The sequence below is a fragment of the Oryza sativa genome, chromosome 8 (assembly GCF_034140825.1).
Source record: "Oryza sativa Japonica Group chromosome 8, ASM3414082v1".
Lineage (NCBI taxonomy): Eukaryota > Viridiplantae > Streptophyta > Magnoliopsida > Poales > Poaceae > Oryza > Oryza sativa.
Genome location: NC_089042.1, coordinates 10673449 through 10699509, shown reverse-complemented (window position 1 = coordinate 10699509; position 26061 = coordinate 10673449). Strand labels below are relative to the sequence as shown.

Below are 26061 nucleotides of genomic sequence, written 5' to 3'. Positions count from 1 at the left end.
TTTATCTCTTTCAAAAATATCCAAATTCGTCAGCAAAATAATTCTTACTTGAATTTCATCCAACAAACTCTTTAATTACGAATCCTTTTTCTCCTAGCTTACTACTGTCATTTAAATTATACATTATGCTCATTGTATTGCTACAAAATCTTCAGCAATGCTGAAAAAAAATACTTTACTTTTCTCGACACTTAAGGCTTGACACATCCAATGATCCAAACGATTTTAAGATATCTTTAGGAGTACTATTCGTTATCTTGAGAAGATAAGTAAATACATATACATAAAATTATTCATAAAAAACCAAATTTCAAAACTAAAAATCGCTTTGCGGCCCCATCGTAAGCCAAACGACATATTTACAAACGAAAAATAATTTGTGAATAAAACTTTTATATACGTATTCTTAGCGATCTAAAAGGAAAGATTGAAAAATAAATTTTGATAAAAAAAACCCTAAAATCAACTCTAAGTTTAAGGTTAAAAAATCTAAATTTTGGCAAATAAGCATAAGCACAAGAAAAAAAGAGCCCTTGGATTATAAAAAGAGGGGGGTGGCTAGCTCGCGCGCACACGCGAGGACGTTAAGGTGCGCGCATACGGACCTTCGCTTTAGTAGCGCTTAGCGCTTTTCTCGAAAGAAAACAATGCGCATGACGCTACGGTAAAGTAAAGTGATTAACGAAAATGCTACAGTAATTTATCAATAAAAAAATAAAAACAATTGATTTTGAAATTTTGAGTTAAAAGTTTTCAAATATTGACTTGAAAATTTTAAAAATAAGATTTGAAAGTTTTTGAATTTTGAGTTGAAAGTTTTTGAATTTTGAGTTGAAAGTTTTCGATTTTAATATGAAAAGTTTTCAATTTTGAGTTGAAAATTTTTAAATTTTGAGTTGAAAGTTTTCAGATCTCGAGTTAAAAGTTTCAAACCTGAGTCGAAACTTTTCAAATCTGAGTCAAAAGTTTTCAAATCTCAAGTTGAAAGTTTTCAAATCGGAGTTGAAAGTTTTCAAATCTGAGTTGAAAGTTTTCAAATCTAAGTTGAAAATTTTCAAAATTTGACTTCAAAATTTAAATCTTAAGTCAAAAGTTTTCAAATGTAATTTAAAAATTTTCTATCTATTAGTAAAAAATCTCAAAGAAAAACTTTCATTAATTACTATCATTATCCTTAAACAATTAGTTACGTTAAACGCGCGCTATGAAAAAAAGAATCTCGATCAGCGCTGGCGGCACCACGCATACGGGCCGTGTGGGCCGGAAGTGCTCGCCCACGGCGCGTACGCGCGAATTAGGAATCCTATCTTACTATAAAGTTATCCCCCACTAACTCCTTAAGCTTAACATGCAAAGATGCCACATCATCATCCACTAACAAGATGCCACATTATCATCCACTAATTAACAAGATGCCACATCATCATCCACTAACAATCATCACATTTAAACATCATGCAAACAAGCTATATCTTTATAGTTTTTATAATTTAAGAGCGTTTCAAATACAAATATGTTAAATTATCATCCAACATAATTCACATAATATTTCAATGTATATCTTTATTATGTTTTATGATATCCTATATACCTATATAGTTCATCCTCACTTAGTTAGTGTTTAAATGATTAATCTATGGTCTAAATTATTTTTTCCTTTTATTCTTTTAACTAAGTTATATCACATCAATTGTTTTTAGCCTTTAGATGATTAATCTACGATACAAACTATCTCTCTACTTTTCTTCTTTCATAAAGTCACACCACCTTACTATTTATGTTTGAATCACCATTCTACATACTATTTAAATTATCCTTAAGCTTAACATGCAAAGATGCCACATCATCATCCACTAACAATCATCACATTTAAACATCATGCAAACATGCTATATCTTTATAGTTTTTATATTTTAAGAGCTTTTCAAATATAAATATGTTAAATTATTATCCAACATAATTCACATAATATTTCAATGTATATCTTTATTATGTTTTATGATATCCTATATACTTATATAGTTCATCCTTACTTAGTTAGTGTTTAAATGATTAATCTATGGTCCAAATTATTTTTCCTTTTATTCTTCTAACTAAGTCATATCACATCAATTGTTTTTAGCCTTTAGATGATTAATCTACGGTACAAACTATCTCCCTACTTTTCTTTTTTCATAAAGTCATACCACCTTACTATTTATGTTTGAATCACCATTCTACATACTATTTAAATTTAAATTATCATAAACCACATTAATTTACTTAATCTGATGTTATCTAGCTATCTTACATGTTATTATTTTATTGTTATCATACTAAATTTCCGCAGCAATGCGCGGGGTTTCACCTATTCGTGTGAAAAGAGTGTCAACCACTCCTATCTGCAATCTCCCAACTCCGTGGGCCAAGGCCTGGCCCATCCAAACGAGCCTTTTGTGGGCCTTCTCGCAGTCCAGCCGGGCAGCCGGCTAGGCCCGAATCGACGCGGGCCCACCAGGTCGGGCAACCAACGGTGGGGGCCCACCGCCATCCGACCGTTTCGACGGCTTCCCCGTCCGTAACCGCTAACGCCGTTACGTCTCCGTTTCCGCTCCGTCACCCCGTTTCACCGCTCTCCGGACCTCCGGTCAATCGCAGTCAAAAGGCTCCCCGCTCCCCCGTCCCCTTCCCCCTCTCGCCCTCTCCTACCCAACTTCTCGAACTCTCCAAACCCTAGCTTTTTCCTCCTCCCCCTCCTCCGCGAATCTTCCATGCCCGACGGCTATCCGGCGGCGCCGCCCGGGATGGAGCGCCCTGCCCCGGAGGCGGCGGCTGCGGCGGCGGAGCCCCCTGGGGCGAAGGCGGAGGAGGAGGAGGAGGGGCCGAAGGATGTGGGGGTGAAGGGTACGGGGAAGGAGAAGGAGACAGAGAAGGTTGAGGCCGAGAAGGAGATGGAGGGGAAGGGGAAGGGGAAGGAGTCGATGGAGGTGGAGGAGGGGAAGGAGAAGGAGGGTAAGGGGAAGGCGAAGGAGAAGGAGAAGGAGACGAAGGTGAAGGTGAAGGAGGAGGGTGGGGAAGAGAAGGAGAAGGGGAAGGTTGAGGTGGTGGAGGCAAAGCGGCGGCCGGCTGGTGTTGGCGCGGAGACACCCATCCTAGCGGTGCCGATGGTGGCCGTGCCATGCTTCTTGGCGTCTCCTGCATTTGCGGTGAGTGGTGCCATTTCTCTTTGTCACTAACTAGGGGCATTTTGTTTTAAGGCGAGGGAGAGATCCATGGGCGGAGAATATTAGGGTTTTGATGGGTTGGGTTCACCTCGGTCAGGTTATCCGTGGCATGTTAGTGATGATTTTATTCTGGTCACTAGTTAGCCCATCATAACTGCAGCTAAATTGTAGCGTGATGCCATTTCTATGATACGAATCGCTAGAAATGGGCAGGTTTGCAATGCCGTATCCCCTCTGTCTGTTTGTGATAGATTTTGGGAGGCCACCTGCATTGGATTTAGGATATTCTTGATACTCTCTATCTGAAGCAAGCTTAGTTGATGGTAACTGTGGGAAATTATGCACTGCTATTGTGGGGGGATATGGTGTAACGTTGTTTTATTGAAAAATAACTTCCTACATATAATTGAACAACATTTACAAGACTGATTTCCATTATATATATATATATATATATATATTTTTTTTTTCATCATACTGCCTAATATAATGCTGTGTGATGTAATGGAACATGAAATTCCATTGAATTGGCATAAGTTTACATGTTAAGGTATGATTGAACAAATTAATATTGTACTAGTAGCTATTCTGTTTATTTAACACTATGTTATGCTATCTGCATGCTATCTTGTTAGTCTTTAGTTGAACACAGATAATAAAACTTGAATATAGTCCAATGAGAATCCCGTCAAATCCCGTCAAACTTGAATATAGTCCATATCAACAAAGTTCAGATTATCTCTCTTTTAACTCGACATATGTTCTGTATTTTACTTTGGTGGTTTTCTTACATGTGTGCAAATAATCATTATGGAAACTAGGGTCACTTTTCAATGAGCCATCAAGCAGCTTTGGCGAGTGTGACGGCTCAGGCACAAATACAATTGCAGTCACCAACCACACCATATTCAGAAGGGCTGCCCAGTCCATTTCCTATAACACCTAAAGCTGTAATGCCCCTGCAGCGATCACCTTCAGGAACTGAAGGGAGTGTTCGCAGATCAGTGTTAGAGAAGTCAGCCTCATTTCAGTCAAGACCACACAATCATGTGTCTGTAAACATGGTTGGTGATGGCTTCAACTGGAGGAAGTATGGTCAGAAGCAAGTGAAAAGTAGTGAAAATTCCAGGAGTTACTATAGATGTACCAACTCTAATTGCTTGGCTAAAAAGAAGGTCGAGCATTGTCCTGATGGCCGCGTGGTGGAAATCATTTACAGAGGAACACATAATCATGAACCGCCACAAAAGACCAGATTTGTGAAAGAGAGAGTGGCTCATATTACTGCTTCCTCTGGAGATGATGAAACCTTGGGACTTGTGAACAATGAAATTATAGAATCCCCGTCACCGGGATGTAAATTAGAGCCGGGTGCTGTCTCTGAAGCTTCTGAACAGCAGCTTTTTTGCTCAAGTGATTGTGAAGGTGATGCTGGTAACAAATCAGAAGATGATCATCCTAGCACAGAGCCTCAGCCAAAACGAAGGTGAATTGTAGTACTAGGCTAATTTATTCATATTTTGTCATTGAGTTGTCCCTAACTTTGTTTTCTACATCTTATTGTTCTATCAGCAGAATAATTGAAACTAGCACACCTTTGACTCCAGTTCTCAGAACTGTTAGAGAGCAAAAGATTATTGTACAGGCTGGAAAGACGAGTGATGGGTATAGATGGCGCAAATATGGACAGAAAATTGTTAAGGGAAATCCAAACCCTAGGTATGAATTGGTATCTCGTCCAATTGATCATTCATGCTGCATCTTTTTCGTTAATTTGAATGTTGCTTCTGTTTTTATTATTTGAGTACCCTCCAATTCAAGTACAACAGTCTAGAGCAAATTTATAAATTGTTCACTTTGCCTTCAAATAGGATTAATTGCCTAAACCCACTTGCCATATTGATTGTCTTGTTATTTCTGAGGATCTTAGCACATATTCCTCCACTGAGGAGTCATACCTATTTTTCACTTGCTAGTTTTTTTTGGTTATTATCTCCTGTGATATGTTATTATTGTTATTGGTTTTTTTTCTTTTTGTTGTTATATAGTATATTATTAGTACTACTAGTAGAGGCATGCGAAGAAATTTGAGAAAATAGAAGGAAGGAAAAAAGAGAAGGAAAAAGAAAAGGAAGAGGAGAAAAATGGAAATAATAATGCAAAGAGTTAATTGCATATTGGACCGGCTTTCTTTATCATGGTTGCAACTTGAGCAAGAAATGCTATTGTTTTCACTTTGGGCTAGTAATTTTTACAAAATGTTGCACTTAGGACCTAGTGTTCTTCTTCCAGCTCTGCTCCCTCACTCTCTCTACCTTCAGTTTGAGATTCACATGCCTGGCTGTAGTTGGTTCCGGTAGAGATGGAGCTCAAGCTCCGCCAGTACAGTATATGCTCGAGCTCTACTCAGCCTTCGCCACCCCTGCCACACCCACATTCATTCGTGCTCAAGATTTGATGTGCATTGTTGATTAAGTGCCCTAGCCCCAATCAAGCTAGTGCAGCCATAGATGAACTTAGGCTAGAATGGGCCTATTGACTAGTTGGTGGAGCAGAAGTGTGGAGTGATAAACACATGGTGTTAGAATTTCCCACCGTGTCACCGTGATTCATTGGATATGCGCTTGAGCTCAAGCTAGAGCTCCGTCGTGCGCCGTGTCGAGCTCAAGCCGGAGACTACCACACACTCAAGCTCAGGCGCTAACGTAGGTCAAGCACGTGGATGGGACCAAAACAGAGGAAGAAGAAGAGAAGAGTGGTGAGCTTGAACCAAAACAGGGGAGAGAGAAGAGAAGAGGAGATCCAGAGGAAGAAGAAGACCGGTCCAATATGAAAGTTTTTGCAAAGATTTCTTGTTCCAACTTGCAACAATGGTCAATAAGAGTGGCCCAGTATGCAATTTACTAACGCAAAATACATTTCCCCCCTTCCTGCTGCACTGTAGCGGGAAGGGGGTTAAATGCATTTTGCTGCCACGGTGTGCTGCAGAGAGCCAAATGCAAAATGCTTGCCAGCGTGGAGGGCCTCATTGCCTAGTCCTACATTTTGGTGTGATGCACGATTGCACACGTGCACCAAACAAGGGCATTTTGGTCATAACTTCCAAACAAATCTCACCTAGTTCTATATCCTACCTCCATACTTGATCTCGCTAGTGTCAGTGTCATGCACTGAGTTATCACAACAATGCCCAGTGCACCAGAGTGACCATTCTATTGATGGAAAAACAGTGCGCCGCCAGATCTGATCCTGTAAAATGTGATCCTATATACTGCTCTGCTTCCAATCTATCATCTCCACTCGGCCCTGTTCGTTTCTCCTACTAGTAGAGGATAAAATTTTGGATTATCGTGGCACGCTTTTCAAACTACTAAACGATGCGTTTCGTGCGAAAATTTTCTATATGAAAGTTGTTCTAAAATATCAGATTAGTCCATTTTTGAAGTTTGTAATAATTAAAACTTAATTAATCACATGTTATTACCACCTCGTTTTGCGTAAAACACTTAATCTCTATCTTCATCTTCATCTTCAGGAGATTCAAACACCACCTGAATGTTGTTGACACCAGTCACAATTTCACGCTCACCTTCATCACTTTACCTGTGTTTTCATAAATAGATAGCCTTCATATATTTTGTGTGTTATGAAGCATTATCTTTCTGGACAAATTTTGCTACAGCCATGCTGCAATGAATTCTACTTGCATAGCGCAACTAGTTGCACAAATATAGTAGTTACAAGATAATGAAGGTACAGGTTAATACCACTTTTATCTATTTACTTAAGAAATTACTGTAAAATCTCTATGCAACAAAACCTCGTTAAGCTTGCATAAATCAATTTAGGTCTAATGCTCACATGAAATAAAATTGATTTTTTTTTTGGTCCTTGCATCCTATTTTCCAAGCTTGTCAATTCTATTCCAGAGGTCATTCTGGTTTGCTCTTGGATGGAACATTCTGATAACAGCTGATACATGTGTACTGTTTAATAAAATAACATAAGTTTATTATTCCAATCATACGTGTTTAATTGTGGATATATAATATTCCAATGAATATAAGTTTAAGAATGCATTTATATTATAATTTAGATTTTAGAAGCAAGTTTAAGTGATGCGGTTATTAGGTTGTGTATTTAGAGTGCTTTTGAGCTGAGGCTGGAGTGAAGATGGAATGCGATGTATGCTAGTCATGTACTTGGGGTGACGGCAAAGTTAGAGTTGCATAGTTTCTAAATTTTCACTCAACGCTATGTTTGAAGCATGTAGTCCTAGGGGCATTCTCATTTTTGCGATGTCTACCAGCAAATAACACAAATTTTGAGTCATGTAGCAAATTTTGCTGCGAAACAAGGCAAATGGTAACTCAAATTTTGGTCGGTATCAGTATCGCCAGAATGGTGCTGGAATTGATAGGCTTTTCTTTTCTGAGAAAAGATAGCCTATTATTTTTTTTAACCAGACGTCCTGTTTTGCACTGTACAATTTCTATTAGTGGTAGGCTTGCTGTTCTTTTACACTGAAAAAGAAGTTCATTTCATTCTTTTTTCTGGTAGTGTGTACAACAAGTTAATATGAGTGATTAACCAAGCAGGAGCTACTGCATTTTTTATAAGTTCTTATTAATTTCTTTTGTTCTATACAGGAGCTACTACCGTTGTACTCATGATGGGTGCCCTGTCCGTAAGCATGTTGAGAAGGCACCAGACGATGATAACAATATTGTTGTGACCTATGAAGGTAAGCACAACCATGATCAACCGTTTAGAAACAACAGTGAGTCGAAGGATGGGCCTGTTCCTATGATCATTCCAGCAGAGACAACATCTGAGCAGCCCAGCACAATGACCTCAACATCAGAACAGAAACAGCCGATCAGTCTGCTGAAGGATGGCGGCGATGAGCCCATGAAGGGCAAGACTTCAGAAATCGGTGGTGAGAAGGCAGTGGAGTCTGCGCAAACCCTTATCAGCATTAAAACTAATCCCGATGACATGAAGAATACCCTCTTGAAAGATACTTCCGCGGTAGTTCCTGTCCAAAATAATTGATCCTGTGAGGTTAGGGTTGATTCGATTAATGTATTAGTTTGTGGTATTTATTGGTTCGGGGAGCTATTGTTGTGTTAGATTCTGTACATGAGTTGAGGGCCGGCATTCTGTGGAGCACCATTGGATAGAAGCATCTAGGCTCGGGAAGCCATGATACTTACAGTTGTCCCCCTTGTATAGATCTCCAAACCCCTAGTGTGTATAGGTACTGTATCGCTTACTGAGGCTAAGCAACAAGGAGACCTGAGAAACTTCATGTGTGGGGTGCTCTGCTTGGATTCATTGCACATCTAAGCCGATCCATGCCATGATATGTTTATTGTATCTGGTGTTATATCATAAAAACGTGCAAGGTGTATGCCATTTCCATTCTATAAACAGAGTAACACAGGCTGCATCGCTTGTCTGCTCGGTGAGCAGTAGACAAGGTGAGTTTGGGCATTTCATGCGGTTGTATGTGGAACATTTGTAGCTGAACTGAACGACTACAAGACACATTGAATCAGAGCCAGGCAAGGAGCTTTTGCTGCTCACTTGCTCAGGCGAGCTCACTGTAACCGTGCAGATCTATGTACAGTGCAACAAGAAGATGATGGTCTTCATCATGTTTGAGCCAATGCAACGCTTGGGGCGGCCTTGAACTCCTTCACCGCCTTCTTGACGGCCTCGACGTCGATGTCGATCAGCTTCCCGGTCTCCGACGCGACGACGGTGCAGCCCTTCTTCTCCTCCAAGTACGGCAGGAACAGCCTCGCCTTCTCCTTGGATGAGAAGAGAGCCACGCTGCAAAGATTCAGGAAAACATCAATGCCATGAGCAGTTCATCCTCTGAAATAATAACCATTCCAAAATCTGGAGATGCAGATCGCAGCTCAGTTGATCTAACCATGGCTTGTCCCTGGCGTTGGCGAGCTGGACGGCGGCGGTGTTGGTCGCGACGACGCCGACGGAGTCGTTGATGAGGCAGGTGAGCTTATCATGGATCACAAAAAGAAAACACTCAGTAATAAAGAATTGTAATGTTACCTGTGAAAGATGATCTAAGGTGTTTTCAGATTGCAAAGTGATTGTAATGAAGAAGCATCAAAGAACCTACTTGGCCAGGAGTGGTGATGAACAGGATATTGGTGTCCTTCCCCACAGTCTCCTCAACCTCTTCCCTGTGCTTCTGATGAGGGATCACAAACAGAGGCTTCAGACCATTGTCTTCAGAGCTGCCAAGACACCACCATTTTTTTGGCTTTAGTTCTACCTTCTCACAATCGGTACCAAGCTGGAAATGTAAGTGTAAGAGCAGCCGTGCTTGAGTGAGTGAGTGAGGTGAGGTGAAAAACCTGATCTCCTTGGCGATCTCAGCCCAATGCTCGAGAGGGAGGAGGCAGTCATCGTCCCCCCTCGACCTCATGTTGGCGAAGGAGTCGGAGGCGATGCCGTGGACGACGACGAACTTGCCCTTCTCGACGCCGGCACGGCTATATTTGTCCTCCACGAACGCTCGGAGCTTCTTGGAGATGGACACCCGCAACGGCGGTACCGGGTGCTCCGGCACACCCTTCGCTGGCCGCCCAATCCACTCCAACATGTCCTGATACCTAATCCATCCAGTTGCACACTCTTCGAAATCAGAAAGCATTTTGCAAGAATTTTATAGGATTTTGACGGTAATTGGTTCAACTCTTCTACAAGAATAATTGAGCAAGATTCCTAAGTTGCAAAAGAAGAGCTAGGCAATATCTGCTTTACTATAAGGGTTATAACTCTGCCTCTGCTTGTTTGTCTTATTAGCCGCAACCAAATATTAAATTTTAAAATTTAATTTTAGATTTGATTTTGAGTTTTCCTTATCATAGTTTATTTCTCAATATTGACTTTTGAACCATTAAGAACAGTTAAAAGTTTTGCCAACAAATCATATTCGGTTGCCTAGTTCATTTTGTTATGGCTTTTCAACCTAAATCAAAGGCAAAAGATGAGACAGTTGCCCCTATATAAATTAAATGCAACTATACAGCACAAGAATGCCAAAGCAGTAACTTTTTCGGATGAGGAAATTATAACAGTTATGAACCAAGGGGAGGCGAAACCGCGGAGAAGAGGAGGATGATGATCTTACATGTTGTAGCCGCTGTCGGCGAGGTTGGTGGTCGGCGGCCGGAACATCTCGGTGAGGAACAGCCCGGCGCCGGCGCTGTTGACGTTGGGGTAAACATAGCCGACCTTGTCGCGGGCCGACGACATGAAGAGGAAGAGCGCGTGCCCTATCCCGGCCAACTTGGTCGATATGATCAGATCATAGTACCTGTTCTGCCAACCTCAACACAAAATCAAGCTTCAGTTGGTTGAATCTTTCATGATAAATATAATCTAATCAAAATACTGAGCATATGTGGTGGGGAAGCAACATAATTAAGCAGGTTTATCTGATATTATTATGTTTAGAGAATCACAATAAATTTTGAACAAATTCAGCGCATATATCGAACCGGCTCGAGATGTGCAACTCCAATGGTTTGTTTGAAATTTGTCGAAATTAATGAAAAACCGATTACTCACTATGGCTCGAAAGTCGAAATCTGCTGACCATTAGAGAATGTAAACCTGGGCTGGGCATGACACTTCTGAAGGAGAGAGAATTCTAATCTCTCGAGAGGATATCTTCTCGTGTAATTTTTATTTTCTAAATTCAATGTAATTGGTTGTGAAAAATTCTAAAAAAAAATGACAATGCATAATAACATCTATTACTCCATAAAAACATATTTAAATTCGATCTATGCTTTGAGGAAACAAAAGACGAATTCAGACATGACACTACTCATATGTTGGATTTTTTTTTAATTATTTCTCAATGTGTGAGTTGAATTTTGACTTGATTTTTTTTTGAGTACTTTACACGTACGGTGTGTATGTTGTCAATTTTGAAAGAATTCTTAACAATTATTTAGATGAAGTTTGAATAAACGAGTGGACATAATCCCTTCTCGATCGAGTTTAAAACATATACATCCCCACTTTGAGTGACTATTTCTGTACGTAGCAGTGACATAATTTTTGGTTTACCTTGAGCACGCCGAGCTGGTGGGTGTACTCGGCGGGCTCGGGCCAGTCGTCGTCGGGGTCGTAGACGTCGGCGTACCTGACGTTCTTGCACATCTCGTACACCTGCTTCCCCCTCGCCGACGCCACCACGTCCACCACCACCCCGGGGTACCTGTCCCGCAGCAGCTGCACCACCGGGAAGAAGAGCACGTTCTCGTACACCCCGCCGGACACCACGCAGCACGCCCGCCGCACGTCGCGCCGCACCTTGGATGCCAGGCTATCCAGCTCCGGGTTGTACCCCGCCGGGAACCGCAGGAACCCGTACGGGTTCGCCGGGTCCTCCGGCGGCCGCGGGTCCTCCTCCTGCTTCCCCCCCGAGAACGCGCCGCGGTAGTCGAACTCGTCGTCGGGCCCGTCGTCGAACGGGTCCAGCCACGGGTTCTTCTTCTTCGCCGACGCCCGCGCCACGCCCGCGCCGCCGCGCCGCCCTAGCTGCAGCAGGTGGCAGCAGCATTGCCTCGCTATCGGCAGCGACGGCGGTGAGGGGAGCTTCGCCGGCGTGGCCATGGACGTCGACATGGTTGGCGTCTGCATGCTTGTTGCAGAGTGAGTGTGCTGATGAGTTGCTTTGGATATTGCTATTGTTTTTATTTATTTATTTCTATGTTTTTTGTTTTTTGGTGTGTGGAGGAGGGGTTTGGATGTGGTGGGTTAGGGATGTGTGGAGGAGGAAGGATAAAGTGCACGATGATGGTGCCAATTGGTCCTGTTTTCTTGTGCCACCATTCCTCGATCTCCTTTAATTTGGTTCATCCTTTTTGTTGATGTGGCAGCTGGCAAAATCCCTCCGAAAATTCTTTTGGAGTTTGGATTATACTTGTGAGTTTCTACAAGGATCTTTCAGAATGGAGTAATTGTAGAAGATTTATCTTTATGACAGCTGAACTAATCCTATCTTACTATAAAATTACCCCCCACTAACTCATTTAAGCTTAACATGCAAAGATGCCACATCATTATCCACTAATTAACCAGATGCCACATCATCATCCACTAACGATCATCACATTTAAACATCATGCAAACATGTTATATTATCTATAATTTTATAGTTTTTATAATTTAAGAGCTTTTAAAATACAAGCATGTTAAATTATCATCCCACATAATTCACACAATGTTTCAATGTATATCTATATTTTATAAAATCCTACTCCATCCGTTTCACAATGTAAGTCATTATAGCATTTCCCACATTCATATTGATGTTATGACTTACATTGTGAAACGGAGGAAGTACATACTTATATAGTTCATCCTCACTTAGTTAGTGCTTAAATGATTAATCTATGGTCCAAATTATATTTCTCCTTTTTTCCTCTAATTAAGTCATATCACATCAATTGTTTTTAGCCTTTAAATGATTAATCTACGGTCCAAACTACCCTACTTTTCTTCTTCCATAAAGTCATACCACCTTACTTTTTACGTTTGAATCACCATTCTACATACTATTTAAATTTAAATTATCATAAATCACATTAATTTACTTAATTTGATGTTATCTAGCTATCTGTCGGAGATATGGGCCCGGGGGTATGTAAAGTGAGGGGAATTTACCTTCCCATCCAGCTACGTGGCCCTGCAGCCTGGCCCTACCCCCGCACCTCGCGAATCGCAGAAGCGGCCGGGGGGCCTCAGGGTGCCACGTCATGCCCCTCGGGCCCTCGCGCTGCCCTGCCCCGAGGACCTCGCCCGACTGCCATGTGGCAGGGGGAGCGAGCGGGGAGGGGACCCAGGCTGAACCGCTATCAATGCGCGCGGCGCCCCAACTGCCCCTCACCGCATTTAATGCGGTAGGGGCAGACATGCGGTGCCGTCCGACTGACGCACGTCAGTCAGGACTAACCAGTCTGTCACCGGCCTGTTGCCGGTCACGTCTGACTGGACGGGCGGCCGTGCCCCCACGTCGCCTTTTTCTCCAGCGGAGTGGAGGTAGGTGTGTCCTGTCACATCGGAGCGTCATCCGGAGTTCTCCCGACATGAGGAGGACGGCCAAAGGTCTCTGCCCATTTATAAGGGAATGACAGGGCTGTCCCCCGTGTTAGGAAGGGGGCGGCGCTGGGTCCCACTCAAGGACGGGCCGCTGCTTAGCTTCCGGGTGAAGGCACAGATCGTGGCCCGGTCAAGGTAAAGTGGGTCCCCCTCCCATGAAAGAGTAGGTAGAGGCGATGCATGTGGTATCCCCTTGAACTATAAAAGGAGGACCTTGCCCACCGAGAAAAGGGACGACTCTCAGTAAGCCTAAACTCTAGAATAAGAAGAGCGAGAGCCCTCTCCGGAGTTTAGGGGCCCTTGTAGCACTCAACCATAATCCCACACACAGGAGTAGGGTGTTACGCTCCATAGCGGCCCAAACCTGTATAATCTTGGTGCCCGCACGCGATTTAGTAGCATTCAGGGCGGATACGTGATTTCTAAAGGCGAGCTCTTTCCCTCGGCCGAACTCACAAAAGGGGATCTCACGATCTCCCGCTAGAGAGGATCACTCCTCGACACTATCTTACACATTATTTTTTCATTGTTATCATACTAAATTCCTGCAGCAATGCGCAGGGTTTCAGCTAGTTCTTTATAATAATTTGCCTTCCAAGGGATTCTCACTGAAGCAAGCCCATTTTAGAAGCTAAGGGAGGTAACGTAAGCCATACAAAGATAATATAGTGCATAGCTTTTTGGAGTTAGGTGAATTCTAAGAGCAAGGACAATAATATAGGGCCTAGTTTAGTTCTCAACTTTTTCTTCAAACTTCCAACTTTTCCATCACATCAAAACTTTCCTACATATACGAACTTCCAACTGTTCCGTCACATCATTCTAATTTCAATCAAACTTCCAATTTTGGTGTGAACTAAACATAGATGTCTATTTATAGTAATTTTTATCCAACTATAAATAACCTTGTAGCCAATAAACACAACAACTAACTATACTACTATGGCTCACACTTTGCATGAAAAAATATTTTAATCTCCCACGATGGTCCCTTCCCAGGAGCTTGATGAAAAAAAGGAAGGTTGGGCCCCATAGTGTTGCTTACTTTTTCTTGGGACAAGCATATAGCTTGTTTCTCTAACCTCGTCTTCTTTCTCTTCCACCTAGGTAGGCAATAATTTGATGTGGAGACCACTATCATCCGCTGATATAGGTTTATTGTACCTGCTCTTACGTAGTATGATAATATAGGATCTGTTCAGTTGTCTGTGCTAGATTGTTTCATACTGTGGATATAGATATAGCATGTCTAGTTGTTACTCAGATAAAACTAACGATATATGCCTTTCAATATTCTTAAGATAATAAAAATTCATTCTGATATTTGTTCCAAAAAAAGCTACACCAAATTATTATAGAGGTTACTAGATAAAAACGACTGCGAGTTACCAAATCTTAACTTGATTAAAAAGAACACTTAAAACACCATCTCAAAGACAAAGATTTTCATATGTGGTTAGTGAGAATCTATGTAACCATGCGCATAACCATAGTTTCTTCACAATGGCTTATCCTTGTTTTCATTAAACTAAAAATATAGTCTTCAAAATCAGCGGCCGATCACTGTGTTAATCAAATTGCACACACATCATCATCAGTGAACTGAAACGAACCAAAGTGCAAAATAATGTTGGCCCAGATAATTGCAAATCGATCCAACAAAAACACATCTACCAAGCACGCCATATCAACATGGAGCCTCCGATACGACATCTAGGACGTTTTCATTGCTATTCTAGCCTTATGGAACTAAGTTTTCAATCAAAGATTATACTTCGAAGCACAAAGATGAGGAAGGGGGCGTCAACGACATTGCCTTCAATGCAAGAAGCTATGTGGCGTCCACAGGTGTCACTGACATCAATGCTCTCCTAGTCCAAGATTTGCATTGATATGAGCTCAACCTCCTCCTCAGTGTTGAGCGGCAACAACGATAGTGAGGGAGGTGGTTGGCCATGGGAAGGAAGGGGGTGAGGCATGCACTCTGGTGGCACCCTGTCACACCATGAGAGTCCGATGAAGCTATTGATAAGATGAAGGCATCTCGTAGCCCTAGCAACAACTCTGATGGTGACAAAAATAGCACGGTTTTATATATAGATCACCGGAAGCCAAATCCAGCTAGACCCCACCACTACCTTCCTCAAGGGTCACCATTTCTAACGTTCCCCTTCAGCGATGGTGAGGAACGGGAATCGCCTTGCTTACATGATTGGTGACGCAGAAGGTGGTATTATTTACCAACACACAATTTCTAACATTTCAAGTATTATTTACCAACACACAATTCTAACATTTCAAGTCTCGTATGAATCAAACCACAATAACAACTTGATTGAATAAAAGTAGATGAAACATGTATGAGCAATAGTGCCTCAAATCTCACATATTAAATGCACTGATAATCTAAGTCAAAGCATGGGAGTGCTAAGTGCTAAGATAACAAACTTAGAGCAAGTTTAATAGTATAGCCAACTACTAGCTCCAATTTATCTATAGCCAATCTAATAGCTCATTTATATAATAGTTACATACTATACTATTATTACTCCAATTTACATGACTTTGGTAGTATACAAGAAATAAATAAAAATTAAACTTAGGTGCACCAGCCACTGCTGAGTTGCAAAAACTGGACTCACGTGTCATCCAGTGAAAACATCAATTCGCGGACTACACCACCCCCGGACGCAGTGGAGCATCGCCGATCGCCACCGACAGATCTTAGCTCCATTTCCTCAAGATACGAAACCTCCTACCCTTATCTCACTGACTAGTGGGCCCACGCAGCATGATGGTCCACACGTCAGTGGGTGTGAAAGGATACTTTTCCCACCACCGCAACACCATCACCAACCAGCCTTTTTTTCTTCCTCCTCTCTGTGGCCGCGCACCTAACCGTTCTCACTGACGTGTGGGACATGACGGGCTTGGTGGGGCCCACCTGCCTGAATTTGGCATGAACGCAAGCAAAGCCCCCCACCCACGTCGTTGCGACGTTCCCGTCTGTCTTGCTACACACACCAAGACAAAGTTTACCCGCACCAAACAGCCACTCACTGACATGTGGGCCGACCGGGGTGCCCCTCTGGTGGACCCCATAGGTCAGCCAGATGTAGGCTCTGCCGGATTCGATTTACAGATGCTTGGTGCACCCACTGACACGAGGGCCCGCACGCCCGCGAAAAATACCGGTAGAAGGAAGCATTTCCAGACGCGGCACGGTACGTGCACAGATAGTTCGCCGACGAGATGCACAAAGAACTCACTGACATGTGGGCCCAGATAGCCGGTAAGCTCAAGGTGGACCCACATCTCAGTGTGCGCGTAGTGGAGTGGCTCACGTGCGCGGAGCGAGGCGTGGTTTGACCCCTCTCGTCTCGCTCGTCGCGGCCACCTCTCTTTCTCTCTCTCTCCATTAAAACAGCACCTCGTCGCAACGGAAAAGCGCAATCTCGTCTCGCCATTCTCTCTCTCACACACACACCTCGCGTCGCCTCCCTCCCCGAGCGAGCGAGCGAGCGTGCGCGTGCCTACGCCCTCCTCTCTACCGCCATGGCGATCTCGCCGGTGGCGGCGATGGCGCTGGCCATCGCCCTCGCGGCGCTCTGCCTCGCGGGGCTGGCCGCCGGGTTCTACCTCCCAGGCGTCGCGCCCAACAACTTCGACAAGGTGTGCCCACTCCTTCCTCTACTCTCCCCTTTATCCTCTTTCACGGCATGATCTCTCCGCTGCGTTTGTTTTTTTTTTGTCGGATCTGGGGTTGGGGTGGCCAGATCTACGGCCCGCGCTGTTGCGCCCGCCGCGAGATCTGGGTGTCGGTGGTGGTGGCATGTACTAGGGGGGGGGGGGTAGATTAGGATGCGAGATCGTGCGCCAATGCAGGTGGTGTTGGGAATGTATGTCTGGATGCTGAGAAACCCACGCTGAAATCATGTTCCGCGTTCAGAGTGCGTTGAATGAAACCGTGTGCGTAGGGAGACGCGCTGATCAATGTGCGCGGTTTGCTGCATCAACAAATACCTGTAAGGTGGCATCGTAGTATGAGCTTGTTGGGTATTGATGCTTAATTGCGGTTGCTATCGGTCATGGTAGGTTATTAAGTGATGTGTAGTTTTGGAAGATATGATTGGACATTTTGGGGCTGTAAACCTGGGTAGTACATGTCCAAACAAAACTTAGTTTTTCCCAATTGGGGTCCCAACTTGTTTTACCATGTGACAAACAATAGTTTAGGTCGTATGTTTTTAATTGTTCACCTTCCAAAAAAAATGGTTATACTTTTTTTAGTTGATTCCGTTTCTATGTTTGTGCTAGTTATTAACATCTGACTGTCTTTGTAGTAGTCATGCTCATAGATGAAACGAAGGGTTTAACGCTTTCAGTATGCATCAATATGAGACTACCGGACAAATTACTTGCTATTTCTAACTATAGTGATATTTCTTTGTTTACAGAAAGATCCTCTTCAAGTGAAAGTCAACAAATTGACATCAATCAAGACCCAGCTTCCCTACTCTTATGTCGACAGTGCTCAAAATCTCGGTGAAGTTCTTCGTGGTGATCGAATCGAGAACTCTCCATACACGGTTTGTTACTCTATCGCGTTTTCTTTGATTATTTCTTGATATATTGGTCCTAAGGTTAATATTTTAACTTCTATTCTTTCCAGTTTGAAATGAGAGAGCCTCAAATGCTGTCAAATAGTCTGCAAGATTTCTGTCGGGGAGAAAGAAGCAAAGATTCTCAAGGAAAAGATTGAAGATGAGTACCGTGTGAACATGCAAGCTAGTGTAACTTGGTTTCTTGATTCTAAGAGCTTATTCATGGCTGCCAAATATTCTAAACATTCATTTTCTCAACATGATTCTTGACAACTTACCTCTAGTTGTTCCAATTAAAAGAATGGACCAAGAAGGTGCATATTTCTATCAGCATGTCTTCCATGTTGGAGCCAAAGGACAATATGCAAGGGTAAGTGTAACTTTGAGTATTGATCACATGCTATGAAAATGCAAAGTTCTTATATCGTGCACTTTCTTCCCTTTTTCTGTTTGTACTTGGCAGAGCAAGGATGAAAAGAGCTTCATTCACAACCATTTATCATTTACTGTGAAGTATCACAGGGATGCCCAAAGGGATGTTTCTAGGATAGTTGCATTTGAAGTGAAACCATACAGTTATGCTGCATGTGATTTATTAAACAAGTAGGCCTTTGAAGTATTTGGATGTTGACTGTCCTTCCTGCTGTTAAATTTACACTAAAAACTATGACATATGCTGCAGCGTTAAACATGAATACGAAGGACAGTGGAATGACAAGAAGACCCGCCTGACCACTTGTGATCCTCATGCAAAACATATAATTACATCATCTGATTCTCCCCAGGAGGTTGAAGTTGGCAAAGACATAATATTTACTTATGATGTGGATTTCAAGGTGAGATATATGTGCACTTTTTTCCGATCGTTCTGCTCTAATGAAATGATCGCAGTAGCTAGAAATTGTTCAGTGTGCACTAGATGGAGTGCTAATATTTTGTTACCATCTATGCGTCCTTTTGACTATTCTGTCAATTTGCAGGAGAGTGATATCAAGTGGGCATCTCGCTGGCTGGGATACCTATCTACTGATGACGGATGACCAAATCCACTGGTTTTCCATTGTGAATTCCCTCATGATTATCCTCTTCCTTTCTGGAATGGTTGCAATGATCATGCTCCGAACCCTTTACCGGGATATCTCCAAGTATAACCAGCTTGGGACTCAGGAAGAAGCCCAGGAAGAAACAGGATGGAAGCTTGTCCATGGTGATGTTTTCAGGCCTCCATCCAACTCTGACTAGCTCTGTGTTTATGTCGGTACAGGAGTCCAGTTTATTGGCATGCTGCTTGTCACCATGGTCTTTGCAGTCCTTGGATTCCTTTCTCCATCAAACAGGGGTGGACTGATGACAGCGATGCTCTTGCTTTGGGTATTCATGGGGTTGCTCGCTGGCTACTCTTCTTCAAGTCTTTACAAGTTGTTCAAGGGCGCAGAATGGAAGAACATTGCATTGAGGACAGCCTTCACTTTCCCTGGCAGTGTATTTGCTATTTTCTTCTTCCTGAATTCTCTTATTTGGGGGCAGAAGTCCTCAGGCGCAGTTCCATTCACCACAATGTTTGCCCTTGTCCTCCTTTGGTTCGGTATCTCAGTGCCCCTAGTATTTGTTGGGAGTTTCCTTGGCTTCAAGAAGCCTGCAATTGAGGATCCCGTGAAAACAAACAAGATACCCAGGCAGATTCCTGAGCAGGCCTGGTACATGAACCCGATCTTCTCAATTCTAATTGGAGGAATCCTTCCATTTGGTGCTGTATTCATTGAGCTCTTTATCCTGACCTCCATCTGGCTGCACCAGTTCTACTACATCTTTGGGTTCTGATCCTGGTCATAACTTGTGCTGAGATCTCGATCGTGCTCTGCTACTTCCAGCTGTGCAGCGAGGACTATCTGTGGTGGTGGAGGTCATACTTGACATCAGGGTCTTCTGCTATCTACCTGTTCTTGTATGCAACCTTCTACTTCTTCACAAAGCTGGAGATCACAAAGTTTGTGTCAGCTGTTCTGTACTTCGGTTACATGCTTACCGCCTCATATGCCTTCTTTGCCTTGACTGGTACGATCGGATTCTACGCATGCTTCCTGTTCACTAGGCTGATGTACTCTTCTGTCAAGATCGAGTAAAGAGGCTGTCTTGCCTAATTCTTTATTGCCACGGCAAGTACTGATCCTGCGGAGTGCGGACAGTGAATATGGTCTCCAAGCTTAGTTGCCTGTGGCATCAGTTTTGAGTTTTCAAAGCTGGTAGTTAAGATGAACTGGTGATTTGTTATCCCATGATTCAGGTATCATAGCTAGCTCAGTGGTTTTTTGTTTTCATTTTCTTTTACCTTTTCTTCTTTTTATGGATTTAGCCCTTGGATCACGGCCTATTAAGTGGTTGTTGCAGAGTTAATTGTATACGAATGCTGAGTAATCCATTTCTCTCCCTATCAGAATGTTATGTACTTGTTGACCTATAATGCGACTACCATTAAAGATATTACTGCAGTTGAAATATTCATCTTCCTATTTCCTTTTTGGTCATTCAGATTTTGATATATGAAAGCATGAGGTTGGGTATTATTCAGACTACTGTGTATTCTGTCGCCTGAAATGTTTCACGGGGAAAAGAAGCCAGACAGTCTCTCGTAAGACCTGTTCTTTTTTATGTTTTATAGCTGATGCAGCTATAAAATATTGGTAAAATTTGTTACAAAACATCAAAAGATTACTCCAAACTCAACCTAGGAGTTTTTGTCTAGTACAATGAATCCCCTCCTAATACAACGAATCTAGACCATTCCCTTCTAATACAACGTATCTAGATCTCTCCTAGGTTGAGTTTTTTTAATGGAGGGAGTACAATCTTTGCATAGACAATAAAATAATATATAGTACATCTAAGTGAGAATCCGTGTCAAATGTCAGTTTTGCTCTTTTCTTCTTTCACCATCTTCATTTCTTGTGGGCATTCCAGTCACCTAGGCGACCATAGGTGCACGCTGCTCTACTTCGCTGGTGTCGAGTTCTTCTCCAAGGCCCACCTCGTTACGCCTGTCATTGACTGCTGCCCCGAGAACGCAGCTGCGCAGTTGGGATTGGATATTTGGATGGAAAAAGTACACCGAAGGTCTCTCAATTTGTCATTGAGTTACAAAATCGTTCCTCAACGGCAAAACCAAATATTGGACATCCCTTAACTAATCAGATCCTTCGGTGGTTTTGATCCGGTTTTATCCTACATGATGGCTGAGTCAGCTTGGGATCCACGTGGATCCCACATGTCAGGCTCCCACGTCATCTCTCTCCCTTCCTCCTCTCTCTCTCTCACTCTTCTCCTGTTGCAAGCCGGCCGGCAGCGAAAACGGTGGCGCCGCCACGCCACCGGAGAGGGTGGTGCTGCGGGGGGCACGCGACAGAGGTGGGCGGCGCCAGTGCTGAGGAGGAGGAGGAGGTCGTGGCGCTGTCGTCGTCGTCGTCCTCGGCGCTGGGGAAGAAGGTGGGCGCGGCGGCGGAGGGTGCTAGGGGGTTGCCGCGCCTGGTGCGGTACGAGGTGCTGGTGCTCGTGCTGCAGTTTCTGTACAGCGGGCTGTACAGGCGTCGGTGGCGACGCCTAAGAGCGGGCCGCTCCCGGGGTTGCTGGCACACGCGGTGCGGCGCTGCCGTCGACCTCGCCCTCGACACGCTCGCCGCCGCGCGCTCCTTCGGCGTCGAGCAGCTCGCCCTGCTGGTTCTGGTACTGCGAAAAATTCAGGAACACGACGTAGTGTACGCGTCATGTGCATCCTGCAGCTGCAAATAATCGAAATTCCTCTTCCAACCTTGCAATTCGAACTTGGGATCTGCTGCTAACACTGGATATTGATTAAGAGTACATGATGGTAGTTAGGCTGGCATGATTGGAGCATCTTTTTTGGTGACATTAAGGAGTCAGCAGAAGCAATGTTCAAGTCTGAGCTGATCCTGCTGCATGCTTGCCTAGATCCCTAGGTTGCATGCCCCCTTTGCCTTTTTTTCCCGATTACTGAGCGAGCTGAGCTGCACGATTCATGCACTACTGCTCTCAACTGTGGCATCTGATCCATGCGCAGTAGCTGCAGCAGAATCTAGTGCATGCCCTCACTTCATTCATCGCAATTTTTTCAAATCGTCCGGCAACTCCGCGAACCGCACCAGCCGCGGCAACCCCATAGCCTATGCCGCCGCCGTGCCCACTTTCTTCCCCGGCGCCGAGGACGACGACGACGACAGCGCCACGACCTCCTCCTCGGCACCAGCGCTGCCCACCTCCGCCGCGTGCCCCACGCAGCACCACCCTCCCTGGTGGCGCGGCGTTCTCTACTGGCCGGCTTGCAAGAGAGAAGAGTGAGAAAGAGAGAGAGGAAGGGAGAAAGATGATGTGGCAGCTTGACATGTGGGGACCACGTGGGTCCCACGCTGACTTAGTCATCACGTAGGATAAAACCGGATCAAAAACACTATGATCTATCGTGACCGGTTTCGATTAGTTAAGGGACGCCCGATATCTGGTTTTACGGTTGAGGGATGATACTGTAACTCGACGACAAGTTGAGGGACCTTCGGTGTACTTTTTCCTATTTGGATTCATCCTGCGTTGGGCCCCTAAGGCTACTTGAACGGGCTGGGAGTGGGAGGACGTCACGCCAGCGTGAGCTCCTCAGAGAAGCCGCCGCCGCTCGGACTCGTCAAGGGCACACCATTGCTGCCACCTTGAATAGGCCTAGTAGAGCACATTGGATACTTGGGCATTTTGACAGGCATTCACCGCCGCTTTGTGCGCTAGATGTTGCCGGCGCACGGTGAGCCCACGTCGACCCATGCCTGCCCGCCTTCCCTTTTCTTTTTCTCGCGTCTGTTTTCTCTCTCTCATGCTTTTTTTTTGTCTCGAGAATTTTGTACTCAAAGTCAAATTCAAACAAAAAATTTTGTTCATCGATGAGTTGATGTCTATACTCTCTTTCCCTCAACTCAATTTTTAAAACTTTCAACCTAAATTATGAAAAAATAATAATAATATGATACAGACACCGATAGTAAGCTAAAAGTTTGAAAGAATATATATATATATTTCAAAATATTTGAGACAAGTAAAATAAAAAAAGAGAATAAAAATATCATAAAAATAAATTATCACAAAAATAAAACAAATGTACAAAAACTAAGGAGACATTATGATACATTATTGAGTGCATAAAAATAATGTTAAAACTTTGCTACAATTATAATACTACTATCCATTCAAAATTACTTGAATTTCCTCTTCTCGTGGCATCTATCTAACCAACAGTTTCATAAAATAAAATTACATCCATCAGGCTATGAATAATAACTTGGATGACATATTTTGCAACTTGCTAGCTTGCATTGCTCAAGCGTTCTTTCTTTGATGCCACCAAGTTAACTACTAGAGCATTCACAACTTAAGGTACAAGATGATGCAGAAATCCATTGCAGTGCTCCATTATTCCCAACCGAGTAAACTAAGTATGATCATTGCTACAATATCAATGGCATGCATACACTATCCTCATGGAATGGTCCTTTTTTTTATTTTTTTATTTAGGAAGACGACGGCAGACCTCTGCAGGAATTCAATTTTGCTCATGGAATGGCCTCAATATGCAGGTATTTCTCATTTAACAAGGTTACCTCAGCAATAGTAGTTCACGGTTTACTTTATGTACTGACAATTCACACTGAGCAAGAATACCAAGTTACCGAATACAAAAAATGAAAATATTGACAATCAGTCATCATAATAATGATCATTTGGAAAATTGTAAGTTTGTAACAACATTCAACAAATTAAAGAAGCACAGGGCAGCTATCGAATCTACTCTCATGTCAATTAGTCATCATGGAGTCAGCCCTGAAAAACAAGGACTAGTTTACTTTGCAAATTATGGTGTACAACAGAAGAGAAGCATAAAGATACAATGGTACATCTGAGTATAACACCTTTGATGTTCTTATAATTGTTAATTGTGCTATTTCTCGTATCGAATTACGGGGTTAGACGTAGTTTATCAAAATCGAGCAGTTACAAGGTTTTAGATCCAAGGTACATCAAAATTATATATTTGCTGGTGGTATTATGAGGTACACAGGTGATTGTAATAAGAACAAAAGGCTATGACAGTAAGGTATGCTGACATCTTGGATTAGATGTGGTTAAACACAAAGCATTACTATATGGCAACATTTTTTTTCAATTTCTTAAAATCTAATTGTAATACTAGATTACTGGACTATTGTAGTCGATCCATAGAAGCCTTTTCTAAATACAAAAAGGGTCTAATGGACTATCATCTAATTACTCTAGTAATTACTAAGACTCCTATATTTCTTTTTCATAAAAAAAGTGTCGTGTAACAAAAAGAAAAATTCAAAATAGGTGGCAAACAAAATGGTTAACCTTCACAAGAAAAGAAATAGCTACAAAATGAAAGGACCTTGATGTCTCCAGGAGGGAGGGGGGTTGAATAGGTAAATAGGTAGTCATTCCTTATATCTTAAGCTGGCATGGATGCTGCTCGCTGATTGGTTGAGATGGTGCACAATTATACGTTGACACGTGCCCCTCTTACTTTCCCCCAAGAGGCTAAGAGTGTGGCTGGACAAGTATTTGGGAACACAAAATACTAAAATCTAGAGAACTCTTTCCACACAATTCTAGATCTCTAGTATCTTCAAGTCTAGTCTCATTTCAAATGATTTAGGAGTAAATAAGACAATGTCGTAGTCAAACTAATGGAGGAAAAAAGTTACAAAAACAACATTTATAGGGGTCGCATTCACCTAATTAAATCAAAGAAGGAGCTGACAATTGAAAGAAGAATTGAGCCAAGCAATAAGATTGAACAGGAGCAATGGTGGTGGCGGCGACTGCAATACTGGATCGAACAAGCGATGGCGCTCGCACAAAATGGCTCTTCCGTGAACATTGCAGTGCTATCGAAGACTTATTGATCAATTGGACACTGCCACTGCAGTGAATGCCCTGCTTGCTGGGTGTTGGCGGCTGTTAAGAGCCAATTTTATGCCGCCAATACCTGCATAAATCAAGGAAATAAAACATCCAACATAGTGATAGAATTAAATTCTTACGTATTCCACAAGTGTTGTTGTATATTTGAATGCAGGTAGTAAACCGCCGAAGTTGGATAAAAAAATAGACTCAAGTGAAGGTGAAATCCTATCCATACAAAGAGTGGGCCAGAAACTACCAAAAAACACCGTCACATGGGCCTTCCACTTGCAGAAATGGATAGAGGAAGAGGAGAGACAACAGGCCAAAACTTGGACCTGTTGGGCCTGGCCTGGGTTCGGCCGAACCACTCTCGCAGCCCTCCAATTCAGGGTTTGGCAGGGACGGTCTGGATGAGCTCCTGAATGGTGGTTGGAGGGCAAAATGGACTTTTCGCGTTCTATAACCGTCAGCCCCTATATAAAGACCTCACTTCACTCACTTCAACACACACTCCAAGGTTAAGCTGAATTATAAGAGGCTCTATTATACTTTCTATCTGTGATGTTAAGAAATACCAAGGGCCTGTTTGGTACAGCTCCAACTCCTAAATTTAACTCCAGGAGTTAAGTCTGGAGTGGAGTTGTGGAGCTGCCTAAACCCAGCTCCACAACTCTAGTGCATTTTGTGAGAGAGCTCCACCCAACTCCACTCCCAGTTTTGGTGGAGCTGAAACTGTTTGGCTGAGCTCCAGCTCCAGGAGGGGTGGAGCTAGAGCTGGAGCTGTGCCAAACAGGCCCCAACACTGGGCTCACACCACCGCCACCCTCTCGTTGGTCAGACGTGCCCTGTTTGTGGCTATGCCGAAACCTTTATGCCACCACCTTTACCATGATCGATGTTGGAGTTCGGCTAGCCATCTCCGGATCTGTCTATCTTACACCTTGGCACCCTCAGAATCAATACCTCAAGAGTAGCCACCTGATCGAGTTGGCAGGAGCACAACTGCCACTAGATCAAATGGTCCTCTATCTCCACATCCCTCCATCCACATGGATCTGGCATTTGCCAACATGACCAACATCAGATCGGGCAACCCAAGGTACCAAGTACCATAAGCCTTCTGGAGACAT

General features: G+C 43.2%; 2 protein-coding genes and 1 pseudogene across 4 annotated transcripts; 2 read left to right on the top strand and 1 right to left on the bottom strand.

Moving 5' to 3' along the window:
• Positions 1-2676: 2676 nt before the first annotated feature.
• LOC4345154 (probable WRKY transcription factor 32) lies at positions 2677-8699 on the top strand. Of its 2 annotated transcripts, none has more exons than XM_015794977.3 (4): positions 2677-3185; positions 4025-4689; positions 4779-4922; positions 7853-8699. In XM_015794977.3, exons 1-4 carry the CDS (start codon positions 2751-2753, stop codon positions 8256-8258), a joined length of 1650 nt encoding a protein of 549 aa, XP_015650463.1. In that variant the 5' UTR covers positions 2677-2750; the 3' UTR covers positions 8259-8699. The 2 variants fall into 2 exon arrangements, with proteins under 2 accessions (XP_015650463.1, XP_015650462.1); XM_015794976.3 differs by having other exon boundaries at positions 4776-4922.
• LOC4345153 (photosynthetic NDH subunit of subcomplex B 1, chloroplastic) lies at positions 8593-12091 on the bottom strand. Its single transcript, XM_015794978.3, has 6 exons — positions 11319-12091; positions 10372-10562; positions 9593-9850; positions 9355-9472; positions 9145-9230; positions 8593-9041 (listed from the first exon to the last, which is right to left on the bottom strand). Exons 1-6 carry the CDS (start codon positions 11892-11894, stop codon positions 8861-8863), a joined length of 1410 nt encoding a protein of 469 aa, XP_015650464.1. The 5' UTR covers positions 11895-12091; the 3' UTR covers positions 8593-8860.
• Positions 12092-16788: 4697 nt separating this feature from the next.
• On the top strand, positions 16789-20457 carry LOC9266768 (transmembrane 9 superfamily member 8-like; annotated as a pseudogene). Its single transcript, XR_001548469.3, has 7 exons — positions 16789-17027; positions 17813-17944; positions 18028-18136; positions 18219-18329; positions 18423-18562; positions 18642-18795; positions 18940-20457. The product of XR_001548469.3 is annotated as a transmembrane 9 superfamily member 8-like (transcript).
• Positions 20458-26061: the final 5604 nt, after the last annotated feature.

Bases quoted from the DNA above. Each gene is read 5' to 3' on its own strand.
- LOC4345153 (XM_015794978.3), bottom strand. From the start codon at position 11,894: ATGCAGACGCCAACCATGTCGACGTCCATGGCCACGCCGGCGAAGCTC. The intron at 10,563-11,318 runs GTAAACCAAAAA...TGAGGTTGGCAG, and splicing joins ACCAGCTCGGCGTGCTCAAG to AACAGGTACTATGATCTGAT. The intron at 9,473-9,592 runs GTTTTTCACCTC...GTGTCTTGGCAG, and splicing joins GAGATCGCCAAGGAGATCAG to CTCTGAAGACAATGGTCTGA.
- LOC4345154 (XM_015794976.3), top strand. From the start codon at position 2,751: ATGCCCGACGGCTATCCGGCGGCGCCGCCCGGGATGGAGCGCCCTGCC. The intron at 3,186-4,024 runs GTGAGTGGTGCC...TATGGAAACTAG, and splicing joins TGGCGTCTCCTGCATTTGCG to GGTCACTTTTCAATGAGCCA. The intron at 4,923-7,852 runs GTATGAATTGGT...TGTTCTATACAG, and splicing joins AAGGGAAATCCAAACCCTAG to GAGCTACTACCGTTGTACTC.